This window comes from Varanus komodoensis, unplaced genomic scaffold (genome assembly GCF_004798865.1).
Source record: "Varanus komodoensis strain SLA01 unplaced genomic scaffold, ASM479886v1 scaffold9, whole genome shotgun sequence".
Classification (NCBI taxonomy): Eukaryota; Metazoa; Chordata; class Lepidosauria; order Squamata; family Varanidae; genus Varanus; species Varanus komodoensis.
In genome coordinates, this window is record NW_025336598.1 from 24,244,908 (window position 1) to 24,262,613 (window position 17,706).

Sequence of the window (17,706 nt, forward strand, 5' to 3'; positions counted from 1 at the left end):
ATTTAGCTTCCATCAGTAGGTGGCAAGTTGTAACCTTATAAAAATGGCCATGGAATGAGTTTCCTGATAGGTCATTGATCTTTTCAGCATTAACTATTGTATAGGCTACCTGGGCATGTTCTGTAGCTCCAGTAAATGTTATCCTACTTTTAACTGAGAAATGTACTTGGGTGGCAGAACAAATCTAATACATTGCAGAGATTTAAAATATCTCTAGGTAGTCTGGTATTTTCTTGGGAGGTTAATAAGCGTTGATTTCCCCATCACCACCCCACGTGTAATGAAAAATAATAAACCTCTCAATTGTTTTCCAGTTCACAAATCCCTTCCAGCCATCTCCTTATCCAAACCTGATCAGCTTCTCAAAGAAGGTGAAAAATTTGAAGTTACATGCACAATCACAGATGTGGATAGCACTCTGGAAGCTAATTGGATTTTTCAAGGCAATGCGGTGAGTTCAATCTACTCCATCAGTCTTTACTAATGTACCTGAAAGAACAGTCTGAAAAATACACACTCCAGGATGACATGGGAGTGTATCCTTCATTAGCTGTGGCAAAACAGTGTTCCTGAGAAGTGTCATTACCCAGAGCAGTAGCTTCGGCCTTCAGCCCTTGACAACAATCTGCCTGAATTTGCATCAAGCATCTCTTCCCTTCTGATTGACAGCAGATGCTGGATTCCACCCACATGACTTCCTCTCTGCTTCCTCTGATTCATTTCAGCTAGAAATCAGTTCAGATGAAAAAAGTAGACACTTATTCATTTATTTAAAACATTTCTATGCTGCCTCCATCGCAACAAAGCCTCGGGGTGGCTCACTTACCACCTTACAGCTTTTGAATCCGTATTGCATTTGTTGACTTACTCTTATTTTCCCTGCTTTGATTCTCCTCGCTATGTCTTCATCCTTCAGAGCATGTTTGTTCTTGCTCATGTTCCTGCTTTCATTCATACTTTTATTTTGTCTTGAAAGAGACACGGTATTAACACATCAACTGGGTTTGTGTGACACAGGAACCAGTCATGGCTGGCAGCCATGCCATGTTGAGCTGGCGTGTTGTGCAAACCGGTTGTATTCTACACATGGCAGAACTACCGAAGAACTGTGAGACTTCACCTTCAGCAGCCTGGCACTTTCCAGTAGTTTTGGACTCCAATTCCTATAATCTCTGACCATTGGACATGATAGCTTGGGCTGATGGAATTATGATCCAAAACATTGGGAAAGTACTACCTACTTCTGTATTAGCATTAACACATCTCAGGGATCTATTAGCCACACACCAGGTGTAGTCCAGGGGGTGGAACCCCAGGTAAATGTAAATGCTGCACTGTCTTTGCAGCAAGAACTCAACAGACAGGCAAGTCTGATGTGATTTTTGTCTTTCAAAGTAGTAGCAATGCAAATAAGTAGGTCAGGTATAAATAAGAGGCTCCAGGAAGAAGGTATGAATAGAAAGACTGATACCTAAAAGAAAGATCCCGAAGCAACCCTTCTACCACCTGAAAGACTAGGACTGATACTGAGGATAACTCAGATTTCTCAGAAAGCTTGCTAAATAGTCCCAGCACCCAACTGGGATGCAAGTTGCCAAAGTCTGTCATTCTTTGGCTTGGAACACACATCTCAGTTACTCATAATGCTTGCCTCACATCTGAGAAGATGTAGGAAATCAGGGCTAATGGGAGAGATTTGAACCTTGTCATGCTCATTAAGTCTGAGAAAGAATTACTCTTTGGAAGAGAAATAAACCGGGCTTTGGGGAGATGCCGTAGCTCATTGGTAGAGCTTATGTTTCACAAATAGAAGATACATTCAGCCTATAGAATTATGGCAGAATCCTGCCTGAAAGTACTGGACAATCTCTCCCAGTCAGCACTGGGCTAGATGGAACAATCACCTTTCTCCATATAAGAGAGTTTCTTACATTCCAGTGTTTGTTTTTAAACAATGTTTAAAGGAAATGATTTGGTTTCCTGAGCCAGTTCCAGATTGAGACCAGGACAGAGTGAGGGGTTCACTCATTATTTATTTTAATTGATCAGCCAGTGGGTCATAGGGTCTGAAATAGGGCAAGAAGATTGACTGAAGGAGATCTGGTCCCAGCTCTGCAACTTCAGGGAGGTTCAGCCATGCAGAAACGATTTTCAGTAGCAGCCACTCAGTCTGCAGAGGTAATAGTTGAACTGGCTCTGTATCACTAGTAGTTCTGAACTCTGCAAATGTATCTGCAGCATATCTTGCAATTTAAGTGCCTAGGAAACCTCCCCAGAAGAGTGTTTCTAACCATGCTGAAAAGATTCCACTGTTAATTGGTGACTGTTAATGGCAGTGATTAGGATGTATAATCAGCAACTCCTGTGTGCATATAAAAAGGACTTGTGTGGCACTGTAAGGCAAGATAAATCCTACAGCCTTGGGAAAATATGTCCTGGGTAATCTTTCCCTGGGGTCTTACATGCCATTCTCTGCTAATCTGCTGGCGCTGGCACAGGTTCTGCCTCTTAAGTGCTTATCTGTCAGCAAATCACAGCTCACCCACTCCAAGGATGAAGGAAGCCTAGGCAGCACATGGTTCAAAGTGGGACTTGTAGATGGGAGTTCTGGGACAGTTCCAAGAGCATTATTAATTTTTTATCCAAAACCTAGTTTTCACTCATGGCCTTCTTCTAGCTTATTTTTTTAAAATAAATTCTCTTTTTAGTTTTGTTTGTGTATACAGCTTTCCCACATATGCATGACAAATAGCTACCAAAATATTTCGGAAGGGCTAACACTTTCATCCATATTTTTATTTTGGAAAAGAGCATTTGGTGGCAATCTGCTAAACGGGTAATAAGAGATAAAAATGGCTCTTGAAATTGCTAGGCTATGTATTTAACACTGGCATGGTAATACTAATTCCCTGCCAAATGTGGTTAGGAAATCAGGAGCTAGTTTCAGCAATGGGTTCTCCATCACCACAGCTTCTCCCTTCCTAGAATAGGAATCCGCCCCCCTCTCGTTCCTACCATCTAACATTATGTTGATTAAGCAGTTTTTCCAGCACAGATTTTAATCATGGCTAAGCTTCACCAGGGGCTACTAGTCCAAATTGTATTTTAAAGAAGTACAACCATTTGCTGGCTCTGTTGTCTTGGCATGGAATTCTACCAGTCTAAGAGCCAAACTAATGTTCTTATCATCAGTTAAAGCTGATCTATGTATGCTTGATTTATTTACTCCACAGTAAGCATGCCCTGGAAAAGGTAGGTTTAACCTGACCAACCCATTTTATCCTGAAATTCCATATACCTCATGAGATTGGGGGATGCTGATTTTTTTTTAAATCCTTTCCTTGATTGTAATGTTTTTCTTTTTTTGATCCAATATTTCACAGGAGTGTGACATTTTGGGACAAAAATAGGTAGGTGGGAAAGCTTAACTCTCCACTCCCACACTTCCTGGAATGTCAAGGTCCCAACCCAGTTCTGCACTTACTCTGAAGTAAATAACCCTATCACATACATGCTTACAAAAAGGTTTAGTTTGACCTACAACTGAAACCCCTGCCGGTGTCAACTTAAAGCTGCTGCACTGCCTCTCCTCTGAGATGACGTGAGAGCAAACGGTGACACAGCTACTTACCCAGCCAGCATTTCTCTTTCTGGGAACTGGGCAGCAACAGCATCATCTCTGTGGTGGGAAGGGTCTGAGTTGTAGGCTCCCTCTTGACTCACATCTTCCAGTCTAGTGAAGCAGTGCAACAAATAGACAAGTTGGAATGGCCTCCATGCTGCTGAGGTAATATTGGAAATGTCCCAAGACTGCGTCTATCTTAATAAAGTCAAATCTTCCTAATGTTGTCATTATTAGTAGAACGGAAGGCGGAATACCAAGAATGTAGGAAAGGATCTGAAGAAAAGAGGGAGGGAGGGAGAACTGCTCTTGGAAGGACTTTTTCTTCCTCCCCCAAAGAGGGCTTTGAGAATGTGGTTGTTTTGTATGGAGAGGTTCCAGTGACAGGTTTGCCATGATGGCTTATTATTCTGGTTTTAAGTTATGAATATTAATATGGTGAAGTTATAATTACATCTATTTTTAATTTATCTGGGAAAGATGCTTGTACACTGTATCTTAGATGTTAATTTTTCCTCCCCCTTGCCGACAGACTCATACAACCCAAAGAAGGAATGTGGGTGATTATGGATTTGAAACAAAATTAACATTGAGCATCCGTTCAGTGGGAGTTAATGATTCTGGAGCATTTACGTGCCAAGCAAACAACCCTTTTGGAACATCCAATGACACAATAACCTTGACAGTACTAGGTAAATACTAGCAGAGTAAATGTATAAGATTTGTATGTCATGGGAAGAGCAGAAGACATATACATATGCTTAAACCCCCTGTTCTCGGTGCTGAAGAGGGTGGGATTGTTGGAAGTACATATAATGTTTAATATTGTGCTAAAATAAATCCAGTATCAGTTTTGCAATGTGGATATGTTAATCTGTAAAGACAAGGACATGTGTAAGGGTTCTCTAATTGGTATTGCTATTAGACTTACAGTTGATGGTGGCAGCAGTAGGAGGAGTATTTCTGCAGTGCCATTCGTGTAAATGTAGAACTTATGACTCTTAGACTGTACCCATTTCGTGAAACTACTGGGATGCCCTTTATGTGGACACCTGGCTGGCACCAGCTGAATAAATTAAGCACATAAGTGAATACAATGACTGATTTGATCTGGAATAGCCACATTGCATCAATATCACAAAGAAAACAAAACAGATTCTGTATTTGCAATATTATCATTTGTGGGTGGTGCACACATAGGGGAGATAAAGGTGAGCCTCCTGAGTGTTGTGTGTAGGTATGGGATCCTATAAGTCATTGTACAGCCTGTTCTCTCCTCAGGGCAGTAGCCATCTTTGTCATTCTGTTACTGCAAATAATGCAGTGCCAGCAGACACTGGGTTCCAAACTATCGAGAATCCAATTAAAGCCATGTCTGTGTAAGCACAGTTGTGTAGGCAGGTTGCCATTGTTCCTATGAAACCTGTTGTGCAACTGGTTGCACCTAACTCTTGTGCGGCCTGTTAAGCAGGCGCTTGCACATTCCACTTGTGCAACTGATTACACAGTTGGTTGCTTAAATGTAATGGGCAATCCTGGTGCAACAGAAAGATTTGATCGTGTTCCGCTGGTATTAGTTGTGCTTGCAGAATAACCCAGGTGGATACAGCCCATTGTCAGAGCCATTGGGCAATGTTCCTAGCCATGTCTTTAACTCGCAGCAAGCCATGGAGCAGCTATTTTAATTCCAAATGATGTGCCCTGTTTTATTTCACTGTGTAAGTTACTAAATTGTTAAGTATATTCCATTTTAATGTAAAGTCCCCTGCGTATCAGTACAGAATGTCAATACAGAGTATACATAAACCTATTAGGATGGTTAGTATATACACAGAACTACTATGAGGTTTATTTACTGTTCCAGCAATTGGAATGCTAAGTATATTTTATAAAGCAACAATGTTATGTTTGAAAATTACTGTTATCTGTGAACTAAATGTTTATTACTTGCATATTTATTGGGTTGAAGGACATTCTCCAGCCAAAATCCTTACTGAAATAAATTGTGTGGTGGGGGGGGGGACTGCTGAAAACAAAACAAGTAAAAAAAAGTTTGGTGACACACAAACCATGTTTAAAATAAAAATAGTTCATAAAAACTTAAAAGCAAGAGGTAAGATGTGATCAAAGCAAGCATACCAAAGACATTACACCAAAGAAAAATGATATGGTATTTGTGACCACAGCCCAATTAAAACGTATTTAAAGCAACCTTACCCAAGCTGGAAGAGCTAGTGTAGTATAGTGATTGAGAATGCAGGATTGGGACTCAGGAAATCTGGGTTCCAGTCCCCACTCAGCCATGGAGCTCACTGGCTAGCTTTTGGCCAGTCACAGACTCTCATCTGAACAACCTACCTCACAGGATTGTTGTGAGGATACGATTGCAGGGAAGAGGAGAATGGTGTAAGTTTCCTTGAGTCCCATACAAGGAAAAAGGTGGGATATAAATATAATAAATAGGATTCCACATAGTATGGGCTATAGCATCTGGCATTATTGACCATGCTGTCTGTGGTTGATGGGATGAAGTCCAAATATCTGCTTTGCACCAGCCTAGAGAAGGCTGGCCAAAGGCTTTGTACAAAAGCTGTCCCTAAATTAGGCTGGACTATGCCCAAAGAGTGCATTTTACTGTGAAAGAGGTTGATTTCCGAGCTCTCTGAAAAGCCCAATCCATTGTCTCTCACACGTACTCTGGATCAGTTCTGTCAAGAGCCATCAAAGGTGCTTACATTGTGGTGTTTATTAACATGCTTTCCTGAAAAGCCTCCCCAGAGTGCTAAATTCCTGCGACATGTAGTACTTTTTAAATATTAAAATTACCATAAGTGCTAAACTGATTAGGAGCATATTCATGTACTGTAATTAGCAGGAGTATTCTGAACATGTCTTTATCCGTAACTGGCAAAAGGTTCTTTTTTCTCCTGGTAGCTCTGCATCTCAGGCAGTATTATTGCACATAGGAAAATGAATAAAATCTGGCTGTTACATTGCAGCATTTCTTGATTATGTGGATAGTATAATGGGTCAAATTCATTCAGTGCTGTAAATATGATGGATACAGTCTCAGAAATAATAATGGGAATGTATTGCATCTGTATTAAGAGCTTGATTGGATGCTAGTTGCTGGCTGCAATTCAAGGCCCTGAATCTTCACTTTAAAGTCCAAAATTGCCTGAGATCGAGGTACCCTAGAAATCATCTTCTCCCATATGAATCTTTCCTTGCGCTTAGATCAGCCTGTGAGACCTCAGTGCAAGTACCAGAGGCTTCAGATTTTGGCCTGTGCCTGGAAAGGATGGGGCCTCTCAAAATGGAGGTTCTCATTCTGTGGAAAGCCTTCCTTATGTAGGTTTGTCAGATGCATTTGTTTTTAGGTGTCTTGTTAGTTAAAAACAAAACCCCAGAAGCCTTTGCTGAATTGCTGCTGTTGTATACCTAATTTTACCCATAACATTTGGAAGGTATCATAGTACATGGTTCTAATATTTTGATTGTTTACTGGTTTATGTTGGAATTTGTTGTATTGAGTCAGTTTTTGGTCCTGATAGAAGCCAAAACATAGGAAATGAGCACAGGAAGTAAAATTAATTTACTTTTTTTACTTTTTTACTTTACTTAATTTACTTTTTTATTAAAATTAAATAAAGCCAGCCATAAGCCACATTGATTTTAATACCACACTGAAATCAGTGGCTGGATCTGGCGCCTATGTTATTAATATACAGAAGGGCAAGATCTTTGTGCAATATGAAGAGTTATAGCTTACCTCACTCAGTAAACTGTCATTGGCACTCAGTCTTACATTGAACAGATAAGGGTTGCTTTTCCACAGGTTGCAATTTGTAACATATTTTCTCACTAAAGGTTCCTTATTCCATTGACCTTGATTTAATATTGTATGTGTGTGTTTAAAGAAAGGCTCTTGACAACGTTAAAAAAACACTTTCTATTTTGCCTTTAATTCTAGGTAAGGGATATATCAATTTATCAGCTTCAACTAACACCACAGTAAATGTCAATGATGGAGAAAATCTGGATTTAATCGTGGCATATGAAGCATATCCCAGACCTGAAGAAGAAGTGTGGATGTATATGAATGAAACCTTGCAAAATACATCTGATCATTATGTGAGAGTCACAAATCTAGAAAAAAACAGGTAAACTAATACAATGCAACCAAACATATCACTCCTGTGACATCTTTTTTGGATAGAGGAGAAGCTCAGTAGAATCGTGAAAATTCCCCAGTAGCCTTTTATGTATGGCATACAGTAGCTGAGAGGGCAGAGATATGTCTGTGGTTTGCTAATTCTCTAGTGCTACATAATTGCCTAACCAAATAACTGAAGTCCAGGTCACTGCTAACTTTGGCAGGGTCCCTGGCACCACCTGCTCTTGGACTCATGTTTTCCTCCCTTGGCATGGCGGGCCATTTCCCCTCCTTCCTTCAACACAAGCACCCACCCTGTATGGGCCCATAGGCCCTGTAACAAAGCATAGATCTGGAGCAGTGCTGTGTCAGGTGCCCAGAAGCATTATGAAAGAATTCAGATGCTGGTCACCAAACCCCAGGTGCTTGGGCTGCATTGCTGGGTGCTGCTGGTTTATATTTTTTCACCACTGAGAAGACCACTGGGTCTGGGTAGCCTTAGGGCTTTGACCATCACAAACTGCTCATTGGTGCCAGTCCCTGGCACTAGGCCTGGACTATAAGCTCAGATACTTTTGTCTGAAGATTTCAGGCCTCTTTTCTCCAGGGAAAAGGAAATGTTTGGCTTAGGGACACATTCTGCCAAGCCTCAGTAATCATAAGACAAGCCACAACTGGGGCAGAAATCAGGAAGCCTCATGATTTCTCTTAGCAAAACCAGTGGTTGTCAGTCTAAATTTACTTTCAGAAAAATATGATAATATTAAAAGACAAAGTTGGAAGCTTTTTCAAAGCAAATAGTGGCTAATACCAGATTGATCTAGTGTAGCAGTGCTTAGTTTTGCTTAGTAGCAGGTAGGTGTTCATGGATTCATTTCTGTCTCGTCCAGCATCTGAGCAGCACTTACAATCCAGTGCTTTTTGCTACTAGGTTCACTACAGCTCATTCTTGAGTGAGCGTAGAATTGTAGCCATAATGTTACTCTGGCCTGTCAACACCTGTGAGATAAGTTAGACTGAGAGACAACAACCTCTTGAAGGTGTCCTAGTAACTCTATACTGAGCTTGGCTTGAATTTCACACAGACAAGCCCAGTACTTTCTCATTACATTAAGCGGACTGATACTGAGGTTTATTCTCTGTAGCCTGTCGAAGGAACACTGTTTTAATTTTGGAACCTTCAGGCAGCCTTCTGTGTTATAGCTGCAGCTTTGCAAAATGTGTCTGTCCAAAAGGACCAAGGGGACCTGAAAAACACTCTTCAGTGCAGCAACATTTAAGGATCCATTTGTAAACAGCCTGCAGACTTTCACTGATGAGAGCCTCTGGCCAATCTGTTTGTCCTTTGAGTGATATGAGTGATAAAGCAATGCTTCTTCCTCCTGTAGATATGCCAGTGAGCTTCACCTTACTCGACTGAAAGGAACAGAAGGAGGCATTTACACATTTTTTGTGTCCAACTCAGATGCCAGCTCCTCTATATCATTTAATGTCTATGTGAACAGTAAGTAGAAAAGAACAGTCTACAGTTTCTCTTTGTTACAGATCCTTGCATATATTAAAAACAATGTCTGTGCAAGATGTCACAGACCAGGTTCACAACCCACCTTGGCTCATTTAACTTTGCCATGGTTTGCTGTATCTTATTGTACAAACCTGGATGGCAAAGTTAAATGATGGTTAAATGACCCTCAAGTAACTTATAAACTGTTGTAGAGTTATTTGAAGGTTGCTTAACCATAAGAAAACCCCTGTCACGTGGGTTTGGACAATGTGACAAAACATGGCCACTTCCCATCAGGGTTGAATAGTCAAAATGGCTGCCAGCATAGGCTGCAACCCAGTGTGATTTAAATGGGCCACAGTGAGTGTGGTGCTTGTACAAAGAGACCCAAAGTCAGGGCTGTCTTGCTTCATGAGGCAGGGTCAGTCCTTACCTTTGGAGAAGTGGTCCCTTGCCTCTGCAGCAGCCACACTTCCCCCTCACTTGCTGTACATCCACACAGCTGCCCACCACCTAAATGTTTCCTTAGTAACTTGCTGCTGCTGTGGCAGCTCTGGTAGTTTTCAGAGCCCCCGCTACCTTCATTTTGAGGTAAGACCCCTTCCTCAGAACAAGGCGATTAATGAGTAAGATTTCCCCTACTGCCACTATTAATGCAACAGCAGGAAAAAAAGAGAAACGACAAGGCAGGGAAGAAGTGGCAACAAATCCTCCTGCCTGAAGCAGCAGGATCCCTGGCAGTATTCCTGGTTGAGAGGGAGCTTCCTGTAAAACATGGCTGGAAAATGGAAGCTAGTCCCAGGTATGCACCCCATTTCCCTTCTCCCCTCTCCCAAGTATTACCCCACATTCCTTCCATTCTTGGCATGAACCATGGTGCATTTTACATGCTAACCGTGTTATCTCAAAATGATACATAATTCCCCTTTCTTTCTTGGCGTTAACCATGGTTTAGTGTTACATGCTAGCATTAACTAGGTTCTCAAAACTACAGTTGCCAGTTCTTTCCTCTTTTTCCAGCATTAAACACGCTCTAGTTTGTCATGTTGTTCCTTCAAAATAATGGTTTCAAGAGTACCATGCAGAAACCAGAAAGGTTATATACAGGGGTGGCCAGACTCACTCAACAGAAGAGCCTCCTATGGTAAATGTCAGGTGTTTAAGAGCCACCAGTGGGCACCCATGGGGTGGTGGCAGCAAGCAGGCTCCTGTGGGCACCCTGGGTGGCAAGCAGCAAGCTGCAAAATAAAGAGCTGCATGCAGCTTTTGATGCCTGGTTTGGCCATCCTGGTATGCCCTGTTTCTGAGGTTGTGGTTTCTGTTTGCAGACTCTGATGTCAGGCTTATCTACACTGTCTATAAATCAAAAAGTTCAAATTTGACAGATTTGAACATATTATGACTTCCTGTGTGCACTACCATAAATCTAAAACTATACGTAACAGAGTCTTCAATATTCAGAATGTGTCCCTTTTCCCTAAACTTATCACAAACTCCCATTAGAACTAGTCAAGTTATCATGTTGTACACAATCATCTAACCTATCTAACTAACAGAATAAGTGACTTCCAGAGTAATCCTAAGTAGGATTGGTGGGTAGCCATGAACTGGCCCTACTTTCCCGCCCCTGGCCATTCAGGACTCTGCAGGCCAGGTCAGAAGGTGGGATCCATGTAGTGTTGGGGCAGTGTTTCACAACCTAGTTCCTTTCAGATACTTTGGATTACATCTCCCAGTGTTCTTGATCATTGACCACGCCAGGTAGAGCTGATGGACGTTCAAGTCGGAGCATATAGAAAACACCAGTTTGGGGCAGCCTGGGCTAAGGCAGTGACATGTCTTCTATCCGAGTGACACCTTTATTTGTAGTCTAAGGGCATGGTTAAAAATGGATCTCAACATGTCCCAGTGCTAGCAAGTGTGGGCAGTGTTTGCCTTGGAGAACTGTTTTACAGGGATTGGCTTGATGCACTCCACTGTTTTTAATTACCCGCAATATAAGGAAAAAAGGTGCTAATGGCTATATATTGCCCACTGCTTCAGCTAGAACAAATTAATTATTGAATGTTTCATTAAGCTGTTTTGCATAGTTCCATCCTCTTGTCAATATTTAGCCATTAAGTTGCTTTAAATCTCTAATTTCATTAGTTTATTAAGTGCTACCAAGTTACTATCAAGACAGATTCCAAGAACAGTTAAAGATAGCTTATAGAATTTACTTTCCTACTATTGCATCTCAATAGTCATCACTTCAGAGCCATTGAGTCAATTTGCATTGGTTTTATTGCTAGTTTCTTTTTCCTCCTAATTAGCAGAAGCAAATAAATATGGTGGCAGTATGTATAATTGCCATCATCTGCCAACAAAGTAGTTGTTGCCCAAGGCCCAACCCTGTGCACTGTCATGCTGCTCAATTAGGCAGGCAAGCATGTAATGTCCAAATGACACATCGTGTTAGTCATATGATGTGCCCTTGAGTGCAGAATTTTTCTTTCATGTATAGCAAGTGCTGGGGCCCTGATCAGTAGAGGGACTTTAAGCCTGCCCCTGCTCTCACGGCGCGTTGTACCTGTTCTTTGCCTGTGGGGAGTAGGTGGAAATTGACCTTTGGTTAGTTTCATATTATGCTGGCCCTGTTTGGTCTGTGCTGAGCACCTGCCCACCATGGGTTGCACTGTAGGAATATCTGATAATGTAGGGATTTTTGGCACCAAGGGATTAGGGTTTTGCCTATTGCGTACTGCTTACCTGGAGGGATTGGGGTTTTGCCTATTGTGTACTGCTTACCTGGACAACTGCTGCAGAGGGGACACTAATTAACTAGGAAGTTAGTCAGGCTAGTGCTGCAGACAAGGACATGCATCTCATCCAATCAGTGCAGAATTGTGCCTCTTTGAACCATTTCTGGCCAGGAAGTGAGCCAAGTTCAAGTCTACAAACACTCAGGAATGCTGGTGGCTTCTTTGTGCAAAGTACACAATTGTTTATGCAAAGCACATAAAGCCTGCAAGTCGTGTGTGCAGAAGCAGAACTTGGCTTGCACAGCAGATGCATGGGCAGGATGTGTGCAAGCTGTCCTAAAGGATTTGCTGTGCCTCACTTTCTGCTGAACTTGTCAATACTTGGTGCAAGGTCGACTTAAGGCAGAAAAAAGTAGGCTGCAGTCCTGGGAACTGAGTTGAGGACATCTGATGGATTCCCACCCTCAAACTGGATTCCTCACACATCCCTAAATAGGACCCTAAATGGTGTAAGAGTCATCATGAGGATAACTGAGCACACATAAGAGCATATAACTCTGCCTAGTGCATGGCAGTGAGCATGCAAAATTATTTACTTTGTTCCCTTCATTGCATACTTGAGTAGCCATCCAGTGGCGCATTCCAAGTGCTTACATCTGTATAACCCACCACATGTTTTCTCAACTCCTGCCCTTCATGGCTTATTTAAACTAGCCTGGATCAAGGGAGTGGTCAATATATTGCTGTGTGCTGGTATGATTCCTCCTTTCCTGAAGGAGGCAATTGGGAACCACTCCAAAAAAAAAAAAAAAAACCCATCTGTGGATCCAGAAGTTTATGCCAACTATCATCTAGTCACAAATACTCATTCCTGGCTAAGGTGCTCAGGAGAGTGATGGTGTCTCAGATGCAAGCACTCTTGAACGAAGCTGATTATCTGAATCCGATTCCAGTCTGTATTCAGGCTCAGTTTGGGGATGGAATCAGCCTTGCTTCCAAGGATGTATGACCTCCTTTTGGGAGATGAAGAGGGATAGGGAAAGTGCAATTCTATCACTATTTTTGGATCTCAGTGGCTTTTGATAGCACTAACCACAGTATCCTTGTAGATTCCTGTTGAGGGTTGGTGGGACTGCTTTACAGTGGATCAACTCATACTTGGTTGGTTCCAGAGAATGATATTGGATGTCTGCAGCTCAGCCCTGTGGCAACTGAACAGTGGGTTGTCATAGGGCACCACCTTTTCCTCAGTGGGAGTGGTATCAGGTTTGGGACAAGGTGTTACCAATAAATGAATGACACCCAGCTCAATTTCTCTATGAGATCTGAATTGGCAGAGGCTGTGCAGATTTTGAACCGTGGCCTGGAGGCTTGGATGTGGGCTAATAAACTGAATCCTGATAAGACAGAGATCATATGTGCTAGGAGTTCCTGGGTCTGGCAACTGGGCTGTTTGCATGTTCTGGACAGGGTTGCACTGCAGGTGCATAGTCTGGGGTTGATTCCAGATCCATATTTGTCACTGGAGATCCTGTAGCCTCAGTGGCCCAGAGTGCCCACTGTCAGCTTCAGTTGGAACACCAACTACACCCATTCTGTAGCCTAGCCATGGTGATCCATGCACTGGCACACTCACGGTTGAACTATTATAATGTGTTGCTTTCAGGGCTGCTCTTGGGCCTGGTTCAGAAGCTGCAGCTGGTGTGGAATGCAGCAGGTAGGGTGCTCGTTGGGACACCCAGCTATGCCCGCATAAGACCCATGTTAAGAAAAGGAAAAACGAAAACAAACCTTGCACTGGCTGCCTGTTAGCTCCCAAGCCGTGTTCAAGGTTCTGTTACTGTCGTACAAAGCCTTAAACAACTTAGGGCCAGGCTGCCTTCGCTGACATTAACCCAACTCACTATTAAGATAATAGGAGAAGGCCTTGCTGGCCACTATTGAAATGTCACCATATAATACTGAGATGGCAGGGCTTCTTGGTGTTGGCACCAGCCCAGTGGGAAAAAAAACTCCTTCGTGCCATTTGGGATGCAGAAAATGTGATATTTTTCAGATACCTCATGGAGATGCACCTGCCTCGACTTTTAAGAAAATTAATCGTGGAGTTTTACATTACTGCCCCTGCATTTCTTTGTGTTGTTGTTGTTGTAATCATGATATGTTGGATTGTAGTGTTCTTAAACTTGTATTTTCAATGTAATTCTTATTATGATTTTCATATTCATATCAAAGGAGCTTAGGGATATTTAAAAAGTTTAGTGGTCTGTAAATAGTATAAATAAATAAAGACTACTTTGAAAATTCATAAATGTGGGAAGCACTGTGTGCTGTTTCACAGCTAAGGGTGTTCTACATAAAAACCAAAGAGCTGTGATAAAATGTGGGATGGATAACTTGGAGTACAATTTTTTTGTTAGTGAAACCATGGGCAGCTTTTTGACCGAACCTTGATTAAGATTTTCTAAGGCCATGAAAGGCCAGGCAATATTGCTTTGTTGACTGAATGTATTGCTGAATGTCTACCAGCTGGCCATCCTTTCTCAGGGAAGTTTTCCTCAACTGAACTAGAAATTAGGACTTGTTGCTTTCTTCACAAGGCAGAATTGCAAAGCAGGATTTGTTCTTGGTTTAACAGTTACAGACTTGTGGAGCAATAATCCAGGAACGCTGGTTTGGACAGCATGCTGAAAATTCTTTCCTGGTTTGTTTAGCACCTTGCAATCAAACTGGTAGGAAAAAAATGGGGCAGGGGAGGTGGGTAAGCTGCATGGAAAGAAGGCTGCATGTATACACAATTTATTCATGATAGTTCAGAATGCTGGCTTATTATTTTGTGTGAATGTGGCCAGTACAAGCATCTGTTTCCACAGTACCATAAAACCAGGCTGTAAGAGTCGGTTGGGTGGATGCAGGAAGACTAGTTCCTGACTGTGCTTGTTTGGGAGTTAAATAAATATGAGACTTTTTAACTTGCCTGAAGCTGTTTTTCCTAACGCTCCCTTCAACCAGGATATGCATGATCGTTCAATTTGCCGTTGAGTCATGTTGCAAATCAACCCTGGCAATTTTGCAAAATGGATTTGGTTGGTTGGTTTGGTATTTTGACAGGAGCACTACATATATGCAAATAAAAAGAAAAAGAAAAGAACATTTTCGGTTCCTGTAATAGAATCCATTTGTGAGTGGCAGATGAAAAGAGAATACACACAGACTCTCCTGTCCCCTTTCCATAATCTCAGGAAGCATAGATCCTTTGACTGCTCTGGAGTCCCTGCCCAGAAAAGAGTTAGCCTGCTGCTCTGCTAAATGATATTTAAAATAAGTTGATCAGTTTTTAAACAGCTATTAATGTTGTTAGAGACTTTTTAATGTTTTAATGGTATATTTTATATTGTTTTAAATATGCTGCTGTGAACCACCCAGAGAGCTTTGGGTATCAGACAATATAGCAGTTAAACAAACAAACAACAATATTGATCATGATTATAACAACAAGAAGTGCCGAAAGGATTCCCATGTCTATTGACTTGTAGTGGCTGAATTAAGAACTGAACTTAAGATTTCTTGGCTAAAGCTCTTGCTGTTACTCTGTGGGACAGTGGCAAGTGCTGCTTCAACTTCTCTCCTTCACTGCCCTTGAGAGTGTTGCTGCTCAGTGAAAATAGGACTGGCACATCCTCAGAGGACCTCCTCAGTGGTGCAAATGGTAGAAATCACATTTTCCACTGGGGATTCTCAGACTGCTCAGTTTCATCCCTGGCAGATGAACAACTCTGGGGCTTAGGGTGCCTTGGTGTCCTCTTTTGAAGCTGCCTTTTATCTAAGGGATGCCCTGCCTAATTCTAGTTCAAAGATGAGCAACAGTGAGATTGTCGCCAGTCAGCATTAGACCTAGACAACAGACTAAACGGGTCCATTGAACCTGCTCAGTTTTCTAAACTGTGGTCGAATATATGGCATTTCTATCTAAATCATTAAAATGATTTCAAGCGTGCATTTACAAATGCAAATTACCACATCCAGATTTTATGACATTCCCCACCCTCTTTCGTCCTCTCTTTTGGTGATTGAAAGCTGGACGCCCTAGAGAGGCCCAGGGAGCACCTACTGCCACTTCTGGCTAGACTGCTTCCAGGGTCAATTTCTTGAGCCCATGAGAAGGAAGAGGAAGAAATAGCAAAGGGCACCCCCAGAGCATTCAGACAGAACAGTCGCAAAAAGTTTGAGCTGAGTACTTTGAGGCCATTTGTGCATCTCTTCTTACTTGCTCTTAATAGTCTTTCCTCAATGTCTGAGGATCTGACATGACATATACATGACTGTTTCCACAGCATGTTGGCCTCCGTTCCTGCTCAAGCTGTCCAACTTCTCCATTAAATAAATCCTTACAGGATGTTATAGAAAAGATTGTCAAAGGTCTTGGAGTACCTGTTCTTCTGAATGCCTTTCAAAGACAGCTAGCATGAATGTCTGTAAACTCTATTGATTGCTGCTCCCTTCCCTTGGGCTCAGATAATAATCTTTTAAACGCAGCGGTGCTGTGATTTCTTCAGTGTAATAAAAGAAAGTGTACTGCCTTTGAAAAGGAAGCAAAATACCACAAGTCTTTATCCAGGGAGATGTGTATTGCAGCTATTTAAAGGCACAACAAGCCATTAATCTTAATTTGATTTAATGGAAAGCATATTTTTAAAAGAGGATTGAAGGATTGCCTTCAAATCTATTTTAAGTTGTATCCACTCTTGCTAAAAGTTAAGGCAAGTGAAGGTAGTAGCCCTTTGCATAGCCTGGCCACAAATACCTTCTATCTTCAGACTGGAAACAAGCCAGCATAACCCAGTGGTTAGTAAGATTCCCAGGTTCAGAGCTCACCATTGGAAATTGACTCACTGGCCTGGTTTGCATATCATGATAAGCCAGAATTTAAAATAAAGTTCTTGATTGCCATAAGTAGATAAGTGTGCTTGTGCACACTGTGCGATTACACCTGCTTAGCTTGATCTGCAGGGAGGAAAAGCTAAAAAGCCAGGGACTCTCTGTCCATGGTTTGTTTGGCACAGCCTCTAAACCCCTATGTGTGGCTTGTTGCTCTCCCAAGCTAAAGTCATTAAGTCAAAAACAAATGCTGGTGTATACCTCAAGCTGCTTAGGAACACTTCCCTCTCACAAACTACTTTCTCCCTAACAAAGATTCCAGATGCTTTGAAGCCTAGCTAGGGTAAAAACTTACTGCAGGGAAGATGCAATCAGTGGGTCAAAGACAGTTCAAATAGCTGCCTTTGCTGTCTGCAGCCTATCTTTGTTCCTTCCAGACACCATTTTGGAGAGAAACAGCATCAAGGATTTTACTGAGCAAGGTGCCCACGGAATAGGATGTTTGCTGTTGTTAAGGAGTAAAATATGTGAGATGCTTTCAGTAGTTGGGAAAGGTTTTTGCTTATGTTTATGCTAGAATATGGTCCACCATTTTTAGTGGGGCTTGCTTGTACGTAAGTCTACACTGAATTGGAGCCTTAGGCAGAACCTTCAACTAGATATGTACAGATTTTATGTGGCTAATCAGATGTCTTTTGTTCCATTATCTGCTCATTGCTGGAATTGATTTTTTTTAAACCAGAATATTATTTTTCTTGCACTAATTCACACTTCCACTCATACAAATTAGTGACAATGCTCCCCC

At 41.8% G+C, this 17,706-nt stretch overlaps 1 protein-coding gene across 1 annotated transcript in view; it reads left to right on the forward strand.

Moving 5' to 3' along the window:
- Positions 1-17,706, forward strand: part of KIT (KIT proto-oncogene, receptor tyrosine kinase) — a 76,605-nt gene that overhangs the window by 40,910 nt on the left and 17,989 nt on the right. Inside the window, exons 4-7 of the mRNA XM_044418061.1 lie at positions 315-451; positions 4,155-4,314; positions 7,596-7,785; positions 9,167-9,282. Coding sequence (XP_044273996.1) covers positions 315-451; positions 4,155-4,314; positions 7,596-7,785; positions 9,167-9,282 — 603 coding nt within the window. The remainder of the gene's footprint in view (positions 1-314; positions 452-4,154; positions 4,315-7,595; positions 7,786-9,166; positions 9,283-17,706) is intronic.